We start from the raw sequence: 16,060 nt of genomic DNA, 5'->3' as shown, positions 1-16,060 counted from the left end.
ACCAGATTTGGCATAAATTGCGGACACCTGGCCTAAAAGGTGGTGAACTGGCTTTCCCAGTTCTGATGGTTAAGTGAGGCTGAGGGACCAAGATTTTGCCCAAGTCGGTGACTTAGACCAGGAATCAGGTCCAGCTACCAGTAGATTGCCTTTTTAGCTGCCCAAATTAAGACCAAGACTGGCTTGAGCATATACAAAAATTAAGGCAGCAATCTTCTTTATGCCTTTACTAGGTGATGGCAGATACTGATCGTTGGTAAGAGGGGAATTGGGAGAACTTGAGAGGTTCTCAAATGTTTGGGAGAATGTTGACTATTCAAGCTGGCAGATTCATGCATCTTTTTGATTCACTACATTGCTGGATTCTTGGGGTACTTCTTAAAGGAATATTAAAGCATCGTTTGGATCCTCAAAGGGAGAGGGTGGGTAGGAGGGCAACATCCATCTTCAAGCCCAAGAGGTGAAACTACTTCAACCAATAAATAATACAATGTTTTGTTCTTCGGACACTGAACCCGCCAAACTGCACAAGCTAGTGAAATGGAGTGCGGAAAAGCAATGGTATTTTTAAGGGTGTCCGGGAAGCAGTGTGGAATTCAGTAGGGAGTACCCCCAGACTCTCTTAGTGAGCCAGGGATGACTGATGCATTGCTCCAAAAGGATGGGTTTACTTCTAAGGGCTGGTTCCCTTATCTAAGGTATGCAGGTGTGAGGTAGCTTGGAAGTAGGATCACGCCAGATGCCTTCCTGGAGAGAAACTGCTACGGGAAGAGTGATGGTGTCACATGAAGGTGTAGCAAGCTACTTGAAGAATGACTGGTGTGTGCGCATGTGTGTTGGCATGTTTTTGTAAAGATTCCTGGGAGGTGAGGTGGAAGATGCAACATGCCACATTGCACACACATCAGGTCACCAACGTCAGGGCTAGAGGGCAGGCTTCACACTCTCTCTGCACAACCAACAGTGGAATTAATGGGAGCCATGTGCTTGTATGCAAGGAAGTGGAATGGGGTGTGCTTTCACAGGGTCACCATTGGGGTGGATGCTGTTGTTGACAAATTTCAGGATCCAGTCTGCCTTCCGCCTGCATAGTTACACATTCTGGATTCTGTTCCTTGGAAACAAAGACTACAAGAGAGAGAAGACTTTGTCTCTCTTGTATTGCTGCCAGTCCTCTTCAGGAGTCTTGCAGGAGCCGGAAGCTGCTAAGACCATCTGCTCGAGGGGACCTACAAGATTCAAGAAGCAACCTATTTGAAAGAAGTTCACAGAGGTCCAGGGTCACAGGAGGTCAGAGATCTGCTACTATTTTTGCAGGTCATTCAGTGAGCTTGATGCCTGAGTGGGGATTTGAACTCTTGTCTCCCATGTCCTGGTCCAACTTTCTCACCACTAAACCACACTGGCTTCTCCACTGCTAATGTGTACAAAAATAAATGTGAATTTTCATGCGGTTTAAAACAAACAAACACGAAAGTGCTACAGACGGAGGGGAGATTAATTAAGGTTGCCAATGATAGTTGTTGGTTGTTTTTTTTTTTTTACTGGACCAGCTCCAATGTAATTAACAGCATCCTTCCAGGCAGAAATGTAGCATCCAGCTTTTCCTGGCACAATAGCAAGAAAGAGATGGGAAAAGCTTGCCCTCATATATTCCTGGCTGCCACGGCTATCATCAACCACTGCCTGTGGTGTGTTGGGATGGTGACTGGAAGTGTAGCCAGTCGGCAGGGTTTATATAATGACCGGAAAATCAATCAATATAGCTTTTCTGTAGATTGAGTTCCTGCCCTGCCTCCTCTCAGAAGCGGTTGCCCTTCTGGGACTTATGGAAAAATCTATGAGTTAATTATGATAGAGCCCCAGGACATCACGTGAGCTGCAAGCTGTTCTTCTCTCACCTCTGAAGTATAGGGACCAGGCAAGGTCAGCCCTGATATGTGGGCAATGAACATGCTGAGCTTATGGGAACAACTGGGCAGAATTATGTGGGCAGCTGGGTGCTTTGCCCAGAGAGGACCACTGTGCCTTTAAGGATGGCATAGAGGAAAATTACACTGAAAGGGGAATCTCTTGTCACTGTAGGAGTGTGGTGGAGAATATTCTCCTGATGAAATTCTAACTTTGGGGGCTGAGATGAAAACTCAAATGTAGTGCCTCAATACATTATTTGAGCAGCGGTTGAACTTCATTTAACACCAGATTAAAGTGCAAACAACAACAACAACACCCCAAACACACACTATCTCCAATATGGAATGATAAGTAATGTTGGCCATGTTGCCAAAAGCTGCACACAAGAAGGAGAAGGCAAGCTAGGGGGATTACTCCCCCAAGGGTAATCTAGTCCAACCCCTGCAATGCAGGAATCACAGCTAAAGCACCCACAACATTCAACCTCTGCTTAATAAAAGCCTCCAAGGAAAGAGAGTCCACAACTTCCCAAGGGAAACTGTTTCACTGTTGAACAGCTCTGACCATCAGAAAGTTTTTTCTGATGTTTAGTTGGAATCTGCTTTCTTCCAATTTGAACCGATTGCTCTCTGAAGCAGGAAAAAACAAGCTCGTTCCATCTTCCATGTGACAGCCCTTCAGATATCTGAAGATGGCTATCATTAGTTTTGGTATAATAGGCATGTGCTTCAAGCACATAAAGAGAGTTGTGTGAAAAATCTTTACTGCATTGTGCTTGAACCTAAGGCGGATGGGTTGGTTGAGCTGCGGTGAAAGCTTGGAATGTTTATTTGCTCAGGGAACAAAGCTGTCTGTGGTCCAACGTCTGTGAGGGAAGGGAATCCTGCTGGCATTAAAAACTCACCTAGCAAATGGCTGATGACTGGGAAGAGGTCTAGGGAGGGAATATAATATACACAGGAGGTAAGCAGGTTGAGAAAGAGAACGCAAGGAAAGTAGGATGGGGAAATGATGGAAGAGGTGGGGGACTGAGCTGAGGTCTCAAAAGTAAGATGAGGAGAAATTGGATGCTATGCAGACAGGAAAATGGTTGTGCCAGAAGGGCTGGTGGAGAGACAGGATGACTACATGTGGGTCAACCTAAACAGTATGTAGTAGCCTAAAAGGCAAGGAGTTGAGGAAACAATAGGTGATGGACATGAAGAGTCAAGGAAGAAGAGAGACTGGAGCAAAGCTAGAAAGCAAGCCTGGGCTCATGAACTATTTCCAGGAAGCAAATGGTCAGGTAAGAGGAAGAGACATGGTGGCTCAGTGGTAGAGCACATGTTTTGCATGCAGAAGGTCCCAGGTTCAATCCCCAGCATTTCCTCCAGGTAGGGGCTGGGAAAGACTCTGCCCACTATTGGCTGTGGGCTTCTAAACTGAGTACATTTTGTGATGTTGAGCTTCTCCTCTGGGCTCACAATGGAGCAATCACAATCCTTGCAGTGCAACATGGTGACAAATCGCTGAACCTGCCAGCACAAACGGACCACTGGAAAATGCCTTTTGATTTCAGTGGCTGAAATTTTCAGTCTCCCCCAAGTTTGTGCAGGTCTGTCTCATTCATCTCTGCCATGTGCTTCTGGAATAGGCCTGTCTCTCTGTCGGGCGAGTCAGGTTTCACCCTGACCTGCTTCCCTGCCTACAACATTCTCCTGGCGCTGAGTCAGGCAGGCAGACGGGGCTGGATAGAGTTTCGCAGGAAACCTTTGCCTCTTATGCAGGGATGCACTGCTGGAGGAGAAGTAGGATCAGGGTAAGTTGGCCACAATTCAGAGTGCAGCCACAATTACGTGGTAGACAGAAATTCAATAGGTGCAGACAGAAAGATGCTGTTAATGGCATGAGTTCCAGGTCTGGGACTTTTGCCTCTTGTGTAGGTCCCCCCCCCCCCCTATTTAAAGCACAGAAGCCCAGAAAAAAAAGGGCGAAAAATGTAGCATCTGAACAGCCTCTGCTCAGAACTTTCTGTTTCATGAGTTCCTGTGCTCAGATAAACAAGCTGGACACTTTCCCATCCTACCTTCAAAACATGGATGGGTGGAGGAAGGATCTCACGTGGATTAGGTTGCCACATTTTATTGGCCTTGCCTCTGGGCCTTTAACAGGAGCTTGATGCACGCACGCACACACACCAAGCTTCAGTTGCTTAAATTTCTGTGTGTCAGCTTGCTGTTGAAGGCGCAGGAGTACAGCCAATACAAAAAAAATGTGACAATTCCTGCCCCTTGTGCATTGCCAGAGAGCTCCTTGAAGTTGCAGTTCTCCATTCTGAAAGCCACAGAGACTCGAGTGGGAGGAGTGAACTGCTGCCAGTTAGGAAAAGGTCACCTGCACACCTGCACAGAAGGCAGCAGCCTGGTGGCAGATGCAATGGCACAGGTGGTGCTATGAGAGGTTGACTTGCCAGGGACTAAAGCTCTCTAAGGAAGAAGCAGGAATGAAGTGTGAACCGGGAGATGATTTCAGAAAAAAGGTCTGGTTTAGAGATCTGTGATGTGGAAGAGTTGCTTTCAAACCCACTAAAGAGTCACCTTCCCTTCTGGGCAAATTCCTGGGGGCCATGTTCCCAGGGTGGGCAGGGTCAGAGGCAAATGTGGGCAGAGCAGCAAACATGAATTTTACTTTTGTGCAGTAGGCTAGTTTCTCTCCGTGCTCCCACATCCCTCTCTGCCCACGATCCAAACAAGCAAGAACCATTGTCATAACTGAAGAAAACATTCCAGCCAGGCATAATCCCATAAGGAGGATGCAAAGTAAGTGAGTTGCTGGGGAGGGTGTGTGGTCTGGAGGACCCCAGTTGGCCTTTGGGCCTGACTCTCCTCACCCCTGCTTTAACTGCGGCCTGACACACTGACATAGAATAACAGAACTGTGGAGTTGGAAGGGACCACGAGGATCATCTAGCCCACCCCCTGCAATGCAGGAATCTTTCGCCCAACACGGAAGCAGGCAAGCCTTCCTGCATCACTGCACCTCCCTGGCAGGGAAAGCATCAACAGCTAAATGTTTGCAGGTGTTCAGCTGCTGTTGAAAGACACAGGGCCAGTTAAAAACCCAGGCAATTCTAGGAACATTGGAGTTTGGCCTTGCTGCTGGGAACAGCTCATAGAGGGAACCAATGTTATTGGACTACAGCCTCCCATCATTCCTGACCCTTGAGCATACTGGCTGGGGCTGATGGGAGCTGGAGTCCAACAACTGGAAGGCAACACACTGGCTGCCCCACCTAAAGGCCCCATTTAACACCCTCACCTATTGAGCCACACCTGAAGTTGGTGTGTGTCATGCAAATGACGTGATGTCCCTTCCTCTCTCTCTCTGCTGCAGATAATAGGAAACCCTTTGAGTGTGCCAACTCATCGGTGCCCAGCCATTCCTTTTATCTGAATCATGCTCAAGCACCTACGCTTCCAGAGAGCAGGGATCAGGAAACCTGCCTGGCTAGTGTGTTTGGGAAAGATTCCAGTCAGCTGGATGTGCTTGTTGCTCCGCGGCAAGCTTCTACAGTGGGAATTAGGCACTTTTTAAAAAGTCTTATTTTGCCCTGAGCTCTCGAGGGCAGAAGACACACCACTTTCTTCCAGCAGAGCTTCAGCACTCAGCACAAAGGTGCCTGACCTTATTCTCATGCTGGGGAGAGTGTGCTTCCTGAAGGGCACCCCTCCAGTCTCCTCTGCCCCACACGTATTATCCCATCCCAGAGGCGTTGTCCCCAGATAGCTTCCTCCTCCTCCTCAGTAACACAGGGCCTGGTACTAAACTGCCCAGATTGGATTTTGAATCGCACTCCAGGAAGATCAATTTCTCCCTTGTGTGTTTCTGCCTCTCTGTTGCTAATGCTCTTCCATTGCCATGTCCTACAGGCAGGCCCCTGCATACAATCATGGAATAGGAAGGAATCCCCATAGTTTTCCAATCCTCCTCCTGGCCCCAACGTAGGACCTCTTCAGCAGATGTCTTTCCATTCGTCGTTGCGCCCCCCCCCCCGCCTCTGCCTTAACCACAGACTCCTCTTGCCAGCTTATTTAGCTACTGTACTCCTCTGTAACTGGACACGAATCTATCATTTTTATAGTCTGAAGCAGGCATAGGCAAACTTGGCCCTCCAGATGTTTTGGGACTACAACTCCCATCATCCCTAGCTGACAGGACCAGTGGTCAGGGATGATGGGAGTTGTAGTCCCAAAACATCTGGAGGTCCGAGTTTGCCTATGCCTGGTCTTAAGGCAGGGAAGGAGGAATAAAGACTTACTCAAATTTCTGGGCACAGTCTGCACCGGGGATGGAATGTAAGGGTGTTCTCCTGTTCCTATACTACAGGTCTGTGGAAACTAGAACTCTCCAGATATTTGTGGGCTACAACTCCCATCAGCCCCTTTGGGTCCCTTCCAACTCTACAATTCTATGAGGACTGCTCACGCTGCCTGAGCGGATGAGCATCCTGGAGGGCCACAGGTTCCCGTCTTGCTTTTCTCAAAACAGCCTCAGACTGGGTGAGGGAGAGAATTGCTGTGGCAGCCAGGGATGCATCTATCCATGACTACTGCCATGTTTCAATGGTATTGATAGGAACCCAGCTGCCTCAGACAGGAGACATTTGCAATATCTATCTGCAGATCTCAGGACTGAAACTGGGACCTTCTGCATACAAAGGAAGTGCTCTGCCACTGACCTACTGCCCTCCCTGTAGTTCATATGCGGCAGTGGAAGTGCTGGTCACATCCGCACCATGCATTTAAAGCATAGTGTTTCTTTGTCACAGACCTACAGCACCCTTACTCTTAAAGTGGCACAAGAGAGCTTTAAATGGGTGGTGCAGATGTGATCTCCATCTCCCCGTTTGACTAATGCTACCAACACAAAATTATACCCAGCGATGGTGCATTTAGCTAATGTTATATTCTGGATTTAATGGTCTTAGGGGGTGCAGGCAGGGCTTTTTAGATGGCAATGTGCATTACTGTCACTTCAAAATGTAGGAAAGCCAACCCCGGTGCATCTGGAGGTCTTCCTGCACATTCTGCTGAGTGGGACCCTGGATTTCTTGACCACATCCTGCCATGATTTTACTGCTAATTATTATGCTCACTAATCCTGAAGATCTGCCACACCCCAGTTCTATATTCACTGGAATCCCTACAGCATCTATAAAATGTACTAAAAACAAGTGGTGGGAGTGTTAAGGAGTTTAGTTTCATTACAATTACTAACTACACTTTACAAGTTTGTTATTTATTTTTATTTTATCTAATCTAAGGTAGATTTAAAGGCAAAGGGTGCTACTTTTCCAGAAGGGTCAGGTGCAAACTAAGGGGGAACAGCAATTTATTTGGAAAGCTGATTCAATTCTGAACTGTGAAAGCACACTTTGTACATGCTCATGGCTCCTATTCATTCATTTTATAATAACATGTATAACATGTATAAGAAAAGTAATGAAAATGTGAAATGACATATTCTTGATACTGTAGAGCGTGCATACTTTCCTTACCCACTGGTTATACAAGTTATGCTGGCTGAATCTGTATTTTGCTATACTGAAAGCTAATAAAAATACGGGGGGGGGTGTTATGTGGCTGGTAAAATTTGGTGTCCCAACAAATCTGGAGAGATCCTGTGTTCACTAATTCCCTTGTTAAAAGCAAAGAAACAAAACAAACAATTATTTTCTCAGACAAATGACACTAGGCCTTTGAACAGTGTTTGGATGGATCATGTCCACCACAGACTTTCCTTTGGATAATGTTTAAAAGGAAAATGCTTCCCTCTGGGGAAGACAGCTCTGCATATGCTTTGAAGCACCTGGCTCGAAGTGGCCGGGCTTTTTGTCCCCCCCTCCCCCCGTAATTTTTTAACACAACAGCTGACAGCCCTACTCACCATATCAGGATGAGGAGAGCATGACAAATTGATGGGGTGGTGGTGGTGCACACGCGGTCAGGCCCAGCTGTGGCACTGAAGACCCATGGCTGGGAGTCCTCACAAAAACAGTTAAAGACACCCCCCGCCCCGTCTAATGCCTGTTCATACTTTTCTGTTATGACGGGTAAAGGAAGTGAAGTGGTGAGTGCCGCCCCCCACATCTGCCCTGGAAATTCCCCCAAACAGGCTTCATCTTACATCCTCTCTCTTCTCTCCCCCCACCAACTTTTCCCCCTTTTGCTAAATGAGTCACCCTTTCAGAGTCTCAACATGTTCACGGCCGCGACCAAGAGGCGAAAGTAAAGAGGGGTGCGTGCGTTTGGCAATCTGGGTTTCCCAAAGCTCCTCTGTTAGTTTCGGTGTCCAAGCGCTTTGAAACGTTGTCCAAATAATTTCGGCTCCCCAACTGTATGTGTCTTTATACTCTAGTCGGGCTGATGTGAGCATGACATGAGTGTAAAACAAGGCTGCCACCCCTCCCTTCTCTCTCCCTAGTCATGGTAGCTCCCAGCTTCAGAGGCCAGACTAGGCAGGGACTGTACAATAGTTGGAACTCTCTTTGCAATATCAGCTGCTGCTGTTGCTGCAACTGGACAAGGGGGGGACGGGGTTGATTTATGCTGGTGGTGTTTTTAAATATATATTTTATAATATATATCCCTTGATTTGCTCTCAATCTCCCTGGCTGCAAAATATTCCCCCCCCCCCCCCGCTTTCAAATTCCAGCGGCACTGAGTGGGGAAATTAGAAGGATTTTTTTATTTGAAGGAGGGGGGGGCTTCCTCCCCAATATTGTTGTATTCGGAGAAGATAATTTTATGAGTCTCTTTGCGGGAAGCAAGTTTGTTGGATATTCTCTCTCCACCCTCCACACGCCCGGAAACTGTGGTGGAAGCTGGAATCATCTTGAAGAAGGAGGAGGCGGAGGAGGAATGAAAAAAAGAGGAAGGGCTTGATTTATTTTTGTTTCTAATAGGATTATATGTTTTATTTCTGCTTTACTTTAGAAATTAGAGGATCGGGAGGGAGGGATTAATAGGAACCCGGAGAGAAAATAAGGTGGGGGAGGGAAATCACACCCATCCTATCCATCACCTCCTCAAAAAAAACACAGAAGCCACCATGGAGAAGAAGGAAGAGGCAGCAAAGGCCTTTTCGGTGAAGCAACAGCCGGATGATATCCGAGGTAAATATTTGCTCTGCTAAGAAGTCATTTTTAGAGGATGATGTTGCAAATCGTTGAAAGGGCGGCGGAGCGGGGCGGGGGCAGAGGAGCAAAGAGACAACAGACTTTGAATCTGTGTCCGGATTTCCACCCAGATCTGCGAGAGGGCACAGATAAGGGGGTCCGGGGGTGTCTGTTTGCTGCAGCAAGTTGTAGAACATTTGTTCTCTTAATTGTTCTCCAGCCTTTCCAAAAACATGAACTCATCGCCTGGCTATTTTGTCTGTGCGGCTGGCTGTGCCTGATGGACATTTGCTATAGGGGCCTTTTGGGGAGGGGGGAGTCGGGGGTGCTGGATTGATGTGAAGGAGGATACAGTATTGATTCTTTAACTAGGATTCCGTATCCCCCATGCAGGGAAGGGAGCATTTTGGGAGGGGGCCGGTTGGAGGCCACGCTGCTGTGATATTGAGGCAGGGGGTGCCCGGCCTTCCACAGGTCACTGATGTGGGGTTTATAAATAACCCTCTGTCCGAAGCCCTACCCAACCCCGGATTGGCATTCCTCCCGACAGCTGCCTTTGGGAGGCGACCAAGCCCTCGAGGAGACCACCTGCCCCTTTCTTCTGACTTTGTGAGTGGGGGAGGTCAACCCCTGGTCGCTGTTGAGAAAAAAAGAAAAGCCGATCCAAGTTCAAACTAGCCGAATTTGAAGGTGTCCAGGGCCAGGACCCGGGGGTGGCCACGGAAAGGGCTCCGCCGTGGGCCTAGTTCTGCTCTTGCTTGTGCGACTGGGGTTTTTCTGAGAGGGTGGACTCGGGAGGGAAGGGGGGCAGGGCCCAGCCCCACAATGGATTAAACTTCCCTGCCGCTTGGAGGGAAAAGTTGGGGGCTGGCTCTCCAATTAAAGGGTCATTTATTTGTCCCTGGGGAACGTTTTGAGATGGAACTCTTGGTCCTCTGCCAGTGAAGTTTGTCGGAATCTCAGCATCTTGCCAGTTGTATGTGTGTGCAGTCAAACAGAGAGAGATAATCTTTGCCATTTTCCCGCTAGACACCAGATATCTGCTTGTCTGCAAGGGCAACATCCTGTCTCTGTTGTACAGCCTGGAAATTTTTGCCGGCACACATGTGGGTGGGCTGTGTTGGCTAGAATTTGGACAGGACGTTTTGTGTGCTTGTGTGAGTATGTGTTTGCTTCATTTGTAGAGAATTTACTTTCTGGGTTTCTTTTTGGAGTTCTGCTTTGTTTTTTGTTTTTTTGTCCAGAACTCTTTAAAGGCCTGCTTTCTGAAATCATCTGCAGCTTGGGGCTTAAAGTTCCTTTGAAAACTTCAGGGCTTGGCCATTTCCTTTGTCCTCGGTTTCGGAGACAGGCTTTAGAAGATGACAGCAAATAAGCAGAGTCCAGTGTTAAGGATCTCATGAATCAATAGGTTCGCCTTGCAACTTACTTTGAACTGCTAAGGTTTGAAGTTCTTGGTTATGCCTTTTGTCAGAAGCTTGTGGGGCTACTAATGTCTCCCACCCCCCGGGATGGAAAATTGAGCTAAAGTGGAGCCATCTCTTCTCGACTGGCAAACTTTGGTTTTGTTCTCTGAACGTTGGGAAAGTGAGATTGTTACTTTGGTGTAGTTACGCAGTGGGTAATCTTGCCAAATGAAATGTAGGCTGGAAGTAACGAGAGGGTTGTTCAGAAGGCCATGTAATTGGCAAATGCTGGGTTAAGTAGGGAGGGGTGTGGCTGCCTTCTGAGGCCTCTATGGCATGGCTGGGACCTGGCCAGATGAAGCAGTGTCTGTGAGTTGTCTTATTTTGGGTTTTGCTGACTCCTGCCAAGTAACTGGTGACTTGAGTGCAAGGAAGAAACAACCGAAAAGAAAGAGGAGTGGCAAAACCATAGGGATATGGGGGACTTCCTCTCATCACTCCCTGCCAATGATGGCGTTGAGTGTGTTATAGGCAGCGAGTGGTGCATTTACTGGAAAGCACCGGAGGTTTTACATGGGGAAGTAGGAAGGCTTTAGGTTTTGGGGCTGGGGTAGCCCAGAGGTGATGCAGAAAGAGACAAAGGCACAGGGAATTACCTGATACTGAGTCAGACCATTGGTTTATTTTGCTCAGTATTATTGTCTACATTGACGGGCAGTGGCTTCCCAAGGTTTCAGGTGGGGTTCTCTCTTGGTCCTCCCTGGAGATGCCAGAGATTTGACCTGGGACCTTCTGCATGCAAAGCAGATGCTCTGAGAATGCAGATGTGTGGAAATCAATTTGAACAAAATCCCAGTTTTTGGATCTAGGCCAACAGGCTTGACTGGATGAGGTTGGATTCATTTTTTATTTTTTTGTTAGGTTTGGAAAGGCCTGCCCCAAATTTCCAGGCTTCTAAAGTGTGTACTTAGGGAGAAGCAATGGGAAGTAGCTCCCTATTTCTGAGGTATGGAGGTGGAAGGAGCCACTCCCACCCCCAAGTTGCTACTTCCCATAGAAACCTCACAGGGGATCTGGAGCCAGACTTAACTGCACACTGTGGGATTTAAAATGTCTGGAAACATGCAGGCAAAGGCTGGAATATGAACAGCATAAAGGCCTCAAGGAAATGTGGCCTGGTGGTGCTTCCCCCCTCCCTTCCCCCTCTCCTAAGAGGCTGCTTGACAGGAGGCCCCCTTGGTGCTAATTTGATTCTCTCTCAAGTGCCTGGAGATCATTTCCATGCCCTTGGAGAGACCTCTCAGTCGTTTGCACCATTCCAAGCTATGGGGCAGGCGAGCTCTGCGTTGCTGTATTCTGGGCCTGAATTGTGTGCCTGTGTGTGGGCCATGCAGGATCTTGCCCCTATAGTATGACTTGTAGTTGTCTTAAGCAATGTGGGCTGTGTGTTGGTGATGGATGATATATATGAAGGGAAGCTCATAGCCTCCAATATCCTGCAGCATGATCATGGGGTCATGCTTGTTGACATGTTGAGGATAACACTTTCCTCTGCCTGCTCCTTACGTTGTTTCCTATGCAGCAGCTTATCCTCCATGGATCTGAAAGCCAAGGCAGTGCTTAAAGATAGGATAGAAAACCATAATTGCCCTACAGCAGGTTTTCAACAGTTCAGAGTGCATCTCAGCATCTATAGTGTATGAAATGGAGGATTTTGTACCACGTCCGCATGATGCATTTTAATGTTTGTGCGCAGGATTCTCTGTGCATGTGCACTAGGGATGAGATAGCTCAGTGGTAAAATAATTTAAAATAAATAAATAATTTTATTTATATCCCGCCCTCCCCAGCCGAAGCCGGGCTCAGGGCGGCTAACAACAATAAAACAGTACAAACAACACTCTAAAATCATTCGTTATAAAATTAATTAATTCAAGCCACTGGCAACCATTGGGCCAGAGCTCTGCGAAGATTGCCAATGGAGGGAGTCAGGCTGTGCCCTGGCCAAAGGCCTGGTAGAGCTTCTGCTTTGCACGGAGATGGTCCCAGGTTCAATCCCTGGCATCTTCTGGTACTATTGGGAAAAACTCCAGTAGAACTGTTGCCAAGTCATTGCAGACAATACTGCTGTGGTTCAACCGTAGAGCACATGCTTTATATACCGAAGGTCCCAAGTTCAGGCCTCAGCACCTGAACCTCTATTTTCAGCCTGAGGACCACATTCTCTCCTGGGCTACCTTCTGGGTGACACATGTGAGCCCAGAGGCAAAGCATGGATGGAACAGATAATGTGTTTCCCAAACTTAGGCCTCTCCAGCTATTTTGGAACTACAATTCCCATCATCCCTGACCACTGGTGCTGCTAGCTAGGGGTGATGGGTGTTGTAGTTCAAAACAGCTGGAGAAATACTGATGTAAATGTCACAAACCCCTCTCAATTCTCCGTCTATGCATTCAAAGACATTTCAGCTAGGCAGAAACGCTCCAGCAGGGCTGATGAGGCACGTGACCTTTGGGAGAATTTTGAGGGCCAGGTGGAGAGACCTGAAGGGCCACATTTGCCCCCTAGATCTGAGGTTCCCCATCCCTGGTGCAGACAATACTGAGCTAGGTGAAACTGTGGCCTGGCAGAGTCTGTATTAGGTTGATAGGTTCCTCTCTCTCTCTCTCTCTCTCCCTCTCTCTCTCTCTCTCTCTCTCTCCCTCCCTCCCTCCCTCCCCCCTCCCCCTCCCTCTCTCTGCCTCTTCCAAACTAGATGAGATGCCATTAACAGAACTATCAATTGCACGAATGACTTTTAAAAAGTAAGCAGCAAACATTGAGCTGGGGGTGAAATCTAATCTGGACTTCAGCAGGGGCCAAAGGGTTAAAGCCCCCACCCCATCCCACAACTGAGCTTCAATCAGGATCGGGACCCCACAGCTGCAATGTGCTCGCAGGCCATTTGTGAAATTGCTTGTTGGCATAGCATCTCATCTGTGTTGCTGCTTATCAGTTTCCCCTATTTTGTGTGAGCTGTGGCTCCAGCCCCTTATGCAGCCGCAAATCATGGTTGACATTGCCTGTTTTAATGTGTTAATACTTTCAAAACTGAATTGTTTATCAGGAATGTTGTATGATGTTTTGAATTGATCTCACCTCCCTTGACAATTCAGCCTGGGTGATTTTTTCATGCTTCACATTTTTAGCTCAGTGCTCAAGGTAGACAACCAGCCTTTGCTCTAGTCTCAGCCTGGCCAAAACCTTATTGACCCCCCTCGCCATATTAGAAGATTAGAAAAAGTAAATACAAGGTGAACAGAGATTGCTGGTGGGGGATGGGGAGACTGAAGTGTGGGATAAGACATTTCCCACGATAGGCTTCCCTGCATAAAGCAGGGGTGGAGAACCTGTGGCCCTCCAGGTGTTCTTGGACTGTATCTGCAGTCACCCATTCTGACTGAGACTGATGGGAGCTGGAGTCCACCCCCATCTGGAGGGCCACAGGCTTCCCACCTCTGCAGTAAGATATCCAAGAAGAAGAAGAAGAGTTTGGATTTGATATCCCGCCTTTCACTCCCTTTAAGGAGTCTCAAAGCGGCTAACGTTCTCCTTTCCCTTCCTCCCCCACAACAAACACACTGTGAGGTGAGTGGGGCTGAGAGACTTCAGAGAAGTGTGACTGGCCCAAGGTCACCCAGCAGCTGCATGTGGAGGAGCGGAGACGTGAACCCGGTTCCCCAGATTACGTGACTACCGCTCTTAACCACTACACCACACTGGCTCTCCAGTGGAAAAGACTATTCCACAGGCCTGAGGATGAGCCTTGTGGGCCTCTTGGTTGGGTCTTGTATTCAGCAGCACCCCAGCCAAATAGGTGCTCCATTTCCACCCTACCCCAGCTGAAGCAACTCATTTATTGCTCCTTGATTTCCAGCCCAGGGCTGGAGTCATATGGTGGTGTGTATGTGTGCAAGGATTAGAACTGCTGAAGATGCTCCATTACTGACCTAAAGCCCTTCCTCCAGCCTAGCAATATGTTCCCACCTGTAGCCTTGTGCACTACAAACCATCCATCCAGACCTTCCATTAGATTAGGGAGTTAGGAAGCTGTGTTAGGTAGAGTCAATACCATTGGTCCACCTTACTCTGCCAGTAACTGATGTCTGTGTGGAAGGACTTTGAGTTCAGGCCATTTCTGGTGCTCAAAATAGCTTCCCAGGCTCAGAATTCTTGAACGCTGAATGTTTGTTTTTTGCAGCTGGCTTCAGTATGTGGATCTCAGGATTCTAGTAAGAAATACACAGAACAGTCTTCACAAGCCTGAACATCAGAAGAGCTTTTCTGCTGGGTCAGGCCAAATCCTAGCCTAGCATCCTGCTCCTGCAGTGACCAAACTGATTCCAATGGGCAACTCACAAAGAGAACCCGGAAGCAAAAGCTCTCTCCCCACCTGTGATACCTAGCAATTGGAAGTCTAAGGCAGTGGAGGTAGAACATGGCCATTGATATCCTTACCATCTGTGCATTTCTCTGGTCCTCTTCTGAATCCACCAAAGCTGCATTTGTCCCCCTGCAGTACTGGGGTAGATGGAGCAATAGCCTGACCAGATATGTGGCAGCTTCCTAAGCTACAAACAGGAGACAGCTTGGAGTATTGCTGAGCGGTCCTGGACACTACAGTCCCACCAATCCCAACCCTTTTTTGCTGCTGTTCTGCAATCATTCTGGTAGGGAACAAGTGATCAGGCCCCAAATCTACACTCAGCGTGATCGCTGAATAATCAAGAGTTTGCCCTGAGGCTGGCTTTGCGTCCGCTTCATGAGCTCCACCCAGCAGCTCTGGTTAGAAAAGACATGGCTAAGCTTGGCTTGGTGGCCCCTTTTGTGGGATGGAGGATTGAAAAGGAGATGAACAAGCCCCTCCCACCTGGCAGTCCCTCTTGCAGAGATGGCTGAGTCACCCCTAACCCGAGATTGCTGCGTCAGATGGTTGAATTAATTGATCAAACTTTCTTTTGTCAAGCAACCAAAGCTCTGTGTTAGCTCTCCTAGCTGCCTGTTTCTCAGGCAGATGAAAAATTCAGAGCCTTCCATTGTTTAGAATGAAGCAGGACATTCCTTTCCTTTCCTGTTTCGATGATCTCCAGATGGGGGAGGCTCAGGCAGTTGTGGAATCTGTGCGCAGTGCACAGGGTATGCCTAGGCAGCCAAGCAGTGTTCCGGGGGAAGCCGTTGCAAGGAAGCACCAAAGCAGGGGAAGGGCCACAGCTCAGTGGCAAAGTGCTTTCTGTGCACGCAAGAGGTCTCAGATTCAATCTCGGGCATCTCCAGGTAGGGCTGTGAAAGATTCTGGTAGAAGTGCTTTGGGAGAAAGGAACTATTTAGTGGCCTGGTTCACACAACACTGAACTATGGTTTGTTTCACTTGACTGTGGTTTGTTTAAATGTGCAAACCCAGCTCAGTAGACTAACTATGGCTTGTTTCCTGCCAACAAATCAGGCCGTGAAACCATGATTTGTTGTTGGCTTGCACACTGCGGCTTGTTTTAACTATCATTTAGTGTACGACTGAACCCAAGTGGCACCTTAACTATGGTCTCT

The 16,060-nt window shown here is 47.9% G+C and overlaps 1 protein-coding gene and 1 long non-coding RNA gene across 26 annotated transcripts in view; one reads left to right on the top strand and one right to left on the bottom strand.

The window, feature by feature from the left end:
* Positions 1-510: 510 nt before the first annotated feature.
* Positions 511-8,170, bottom strand: LOC310683410. Its single transcript, XR_014514404.1, has 2 exons — positions 7,840-8,170; positions 511-1,229 (listed from the first exon to the last, which is right to left on the bottom strand). It is a non-coding gene; the product is annotated as an uncharacterized lncRNA (long non-coding RNA).
* Positions 8,171-8,408: 238 nt separating this feature from the next.
* The window catches only part of MAP7D1 (MAP7 domain containing 1), a 57,608-nt gene continuing 49,956 nt past the window's right edge, over positions 8,409-16,060 (top strand). For 7 of the 25 annotated variants that reach the window (XM_083454479.1, XM_083454480.1, XM_083454500.1 and 4 more), the window contains exon 1: positions 8,432-9,067. In XM_083454479.1, coding sequence (XP_083310605.1) covers positions 9,004-9,067 — 64 coding nt within the window. In that variant the 5' untranslated portion in view covers positions 8,432-9,003. Of the gene's footprint in view, positions 9,068-9,597; positions 9,761-16,060 lie in introns of those variants that run through there. The other 18 variants (XM_083454481.1, XM_083454498.1, XM_083454477.1 and 15 more) reach the window with 11 other exon arrangements.

This window comes from Podarcis tiliguerta (assembly GCF_965153285.1).
Source record: "Podarcis tiliguerta genome assembly, chromosome: 8".
Classification (NCBI taxonomy): Eukaryota; Metazoa; Chordata; class Lepidosauria; order Squamata; family Lacertidae; genus Podarcis; species Podarcis tiliguerta.
This window is presented reverse-complemented; position numbering and strand designations above follow the sequence as displayed.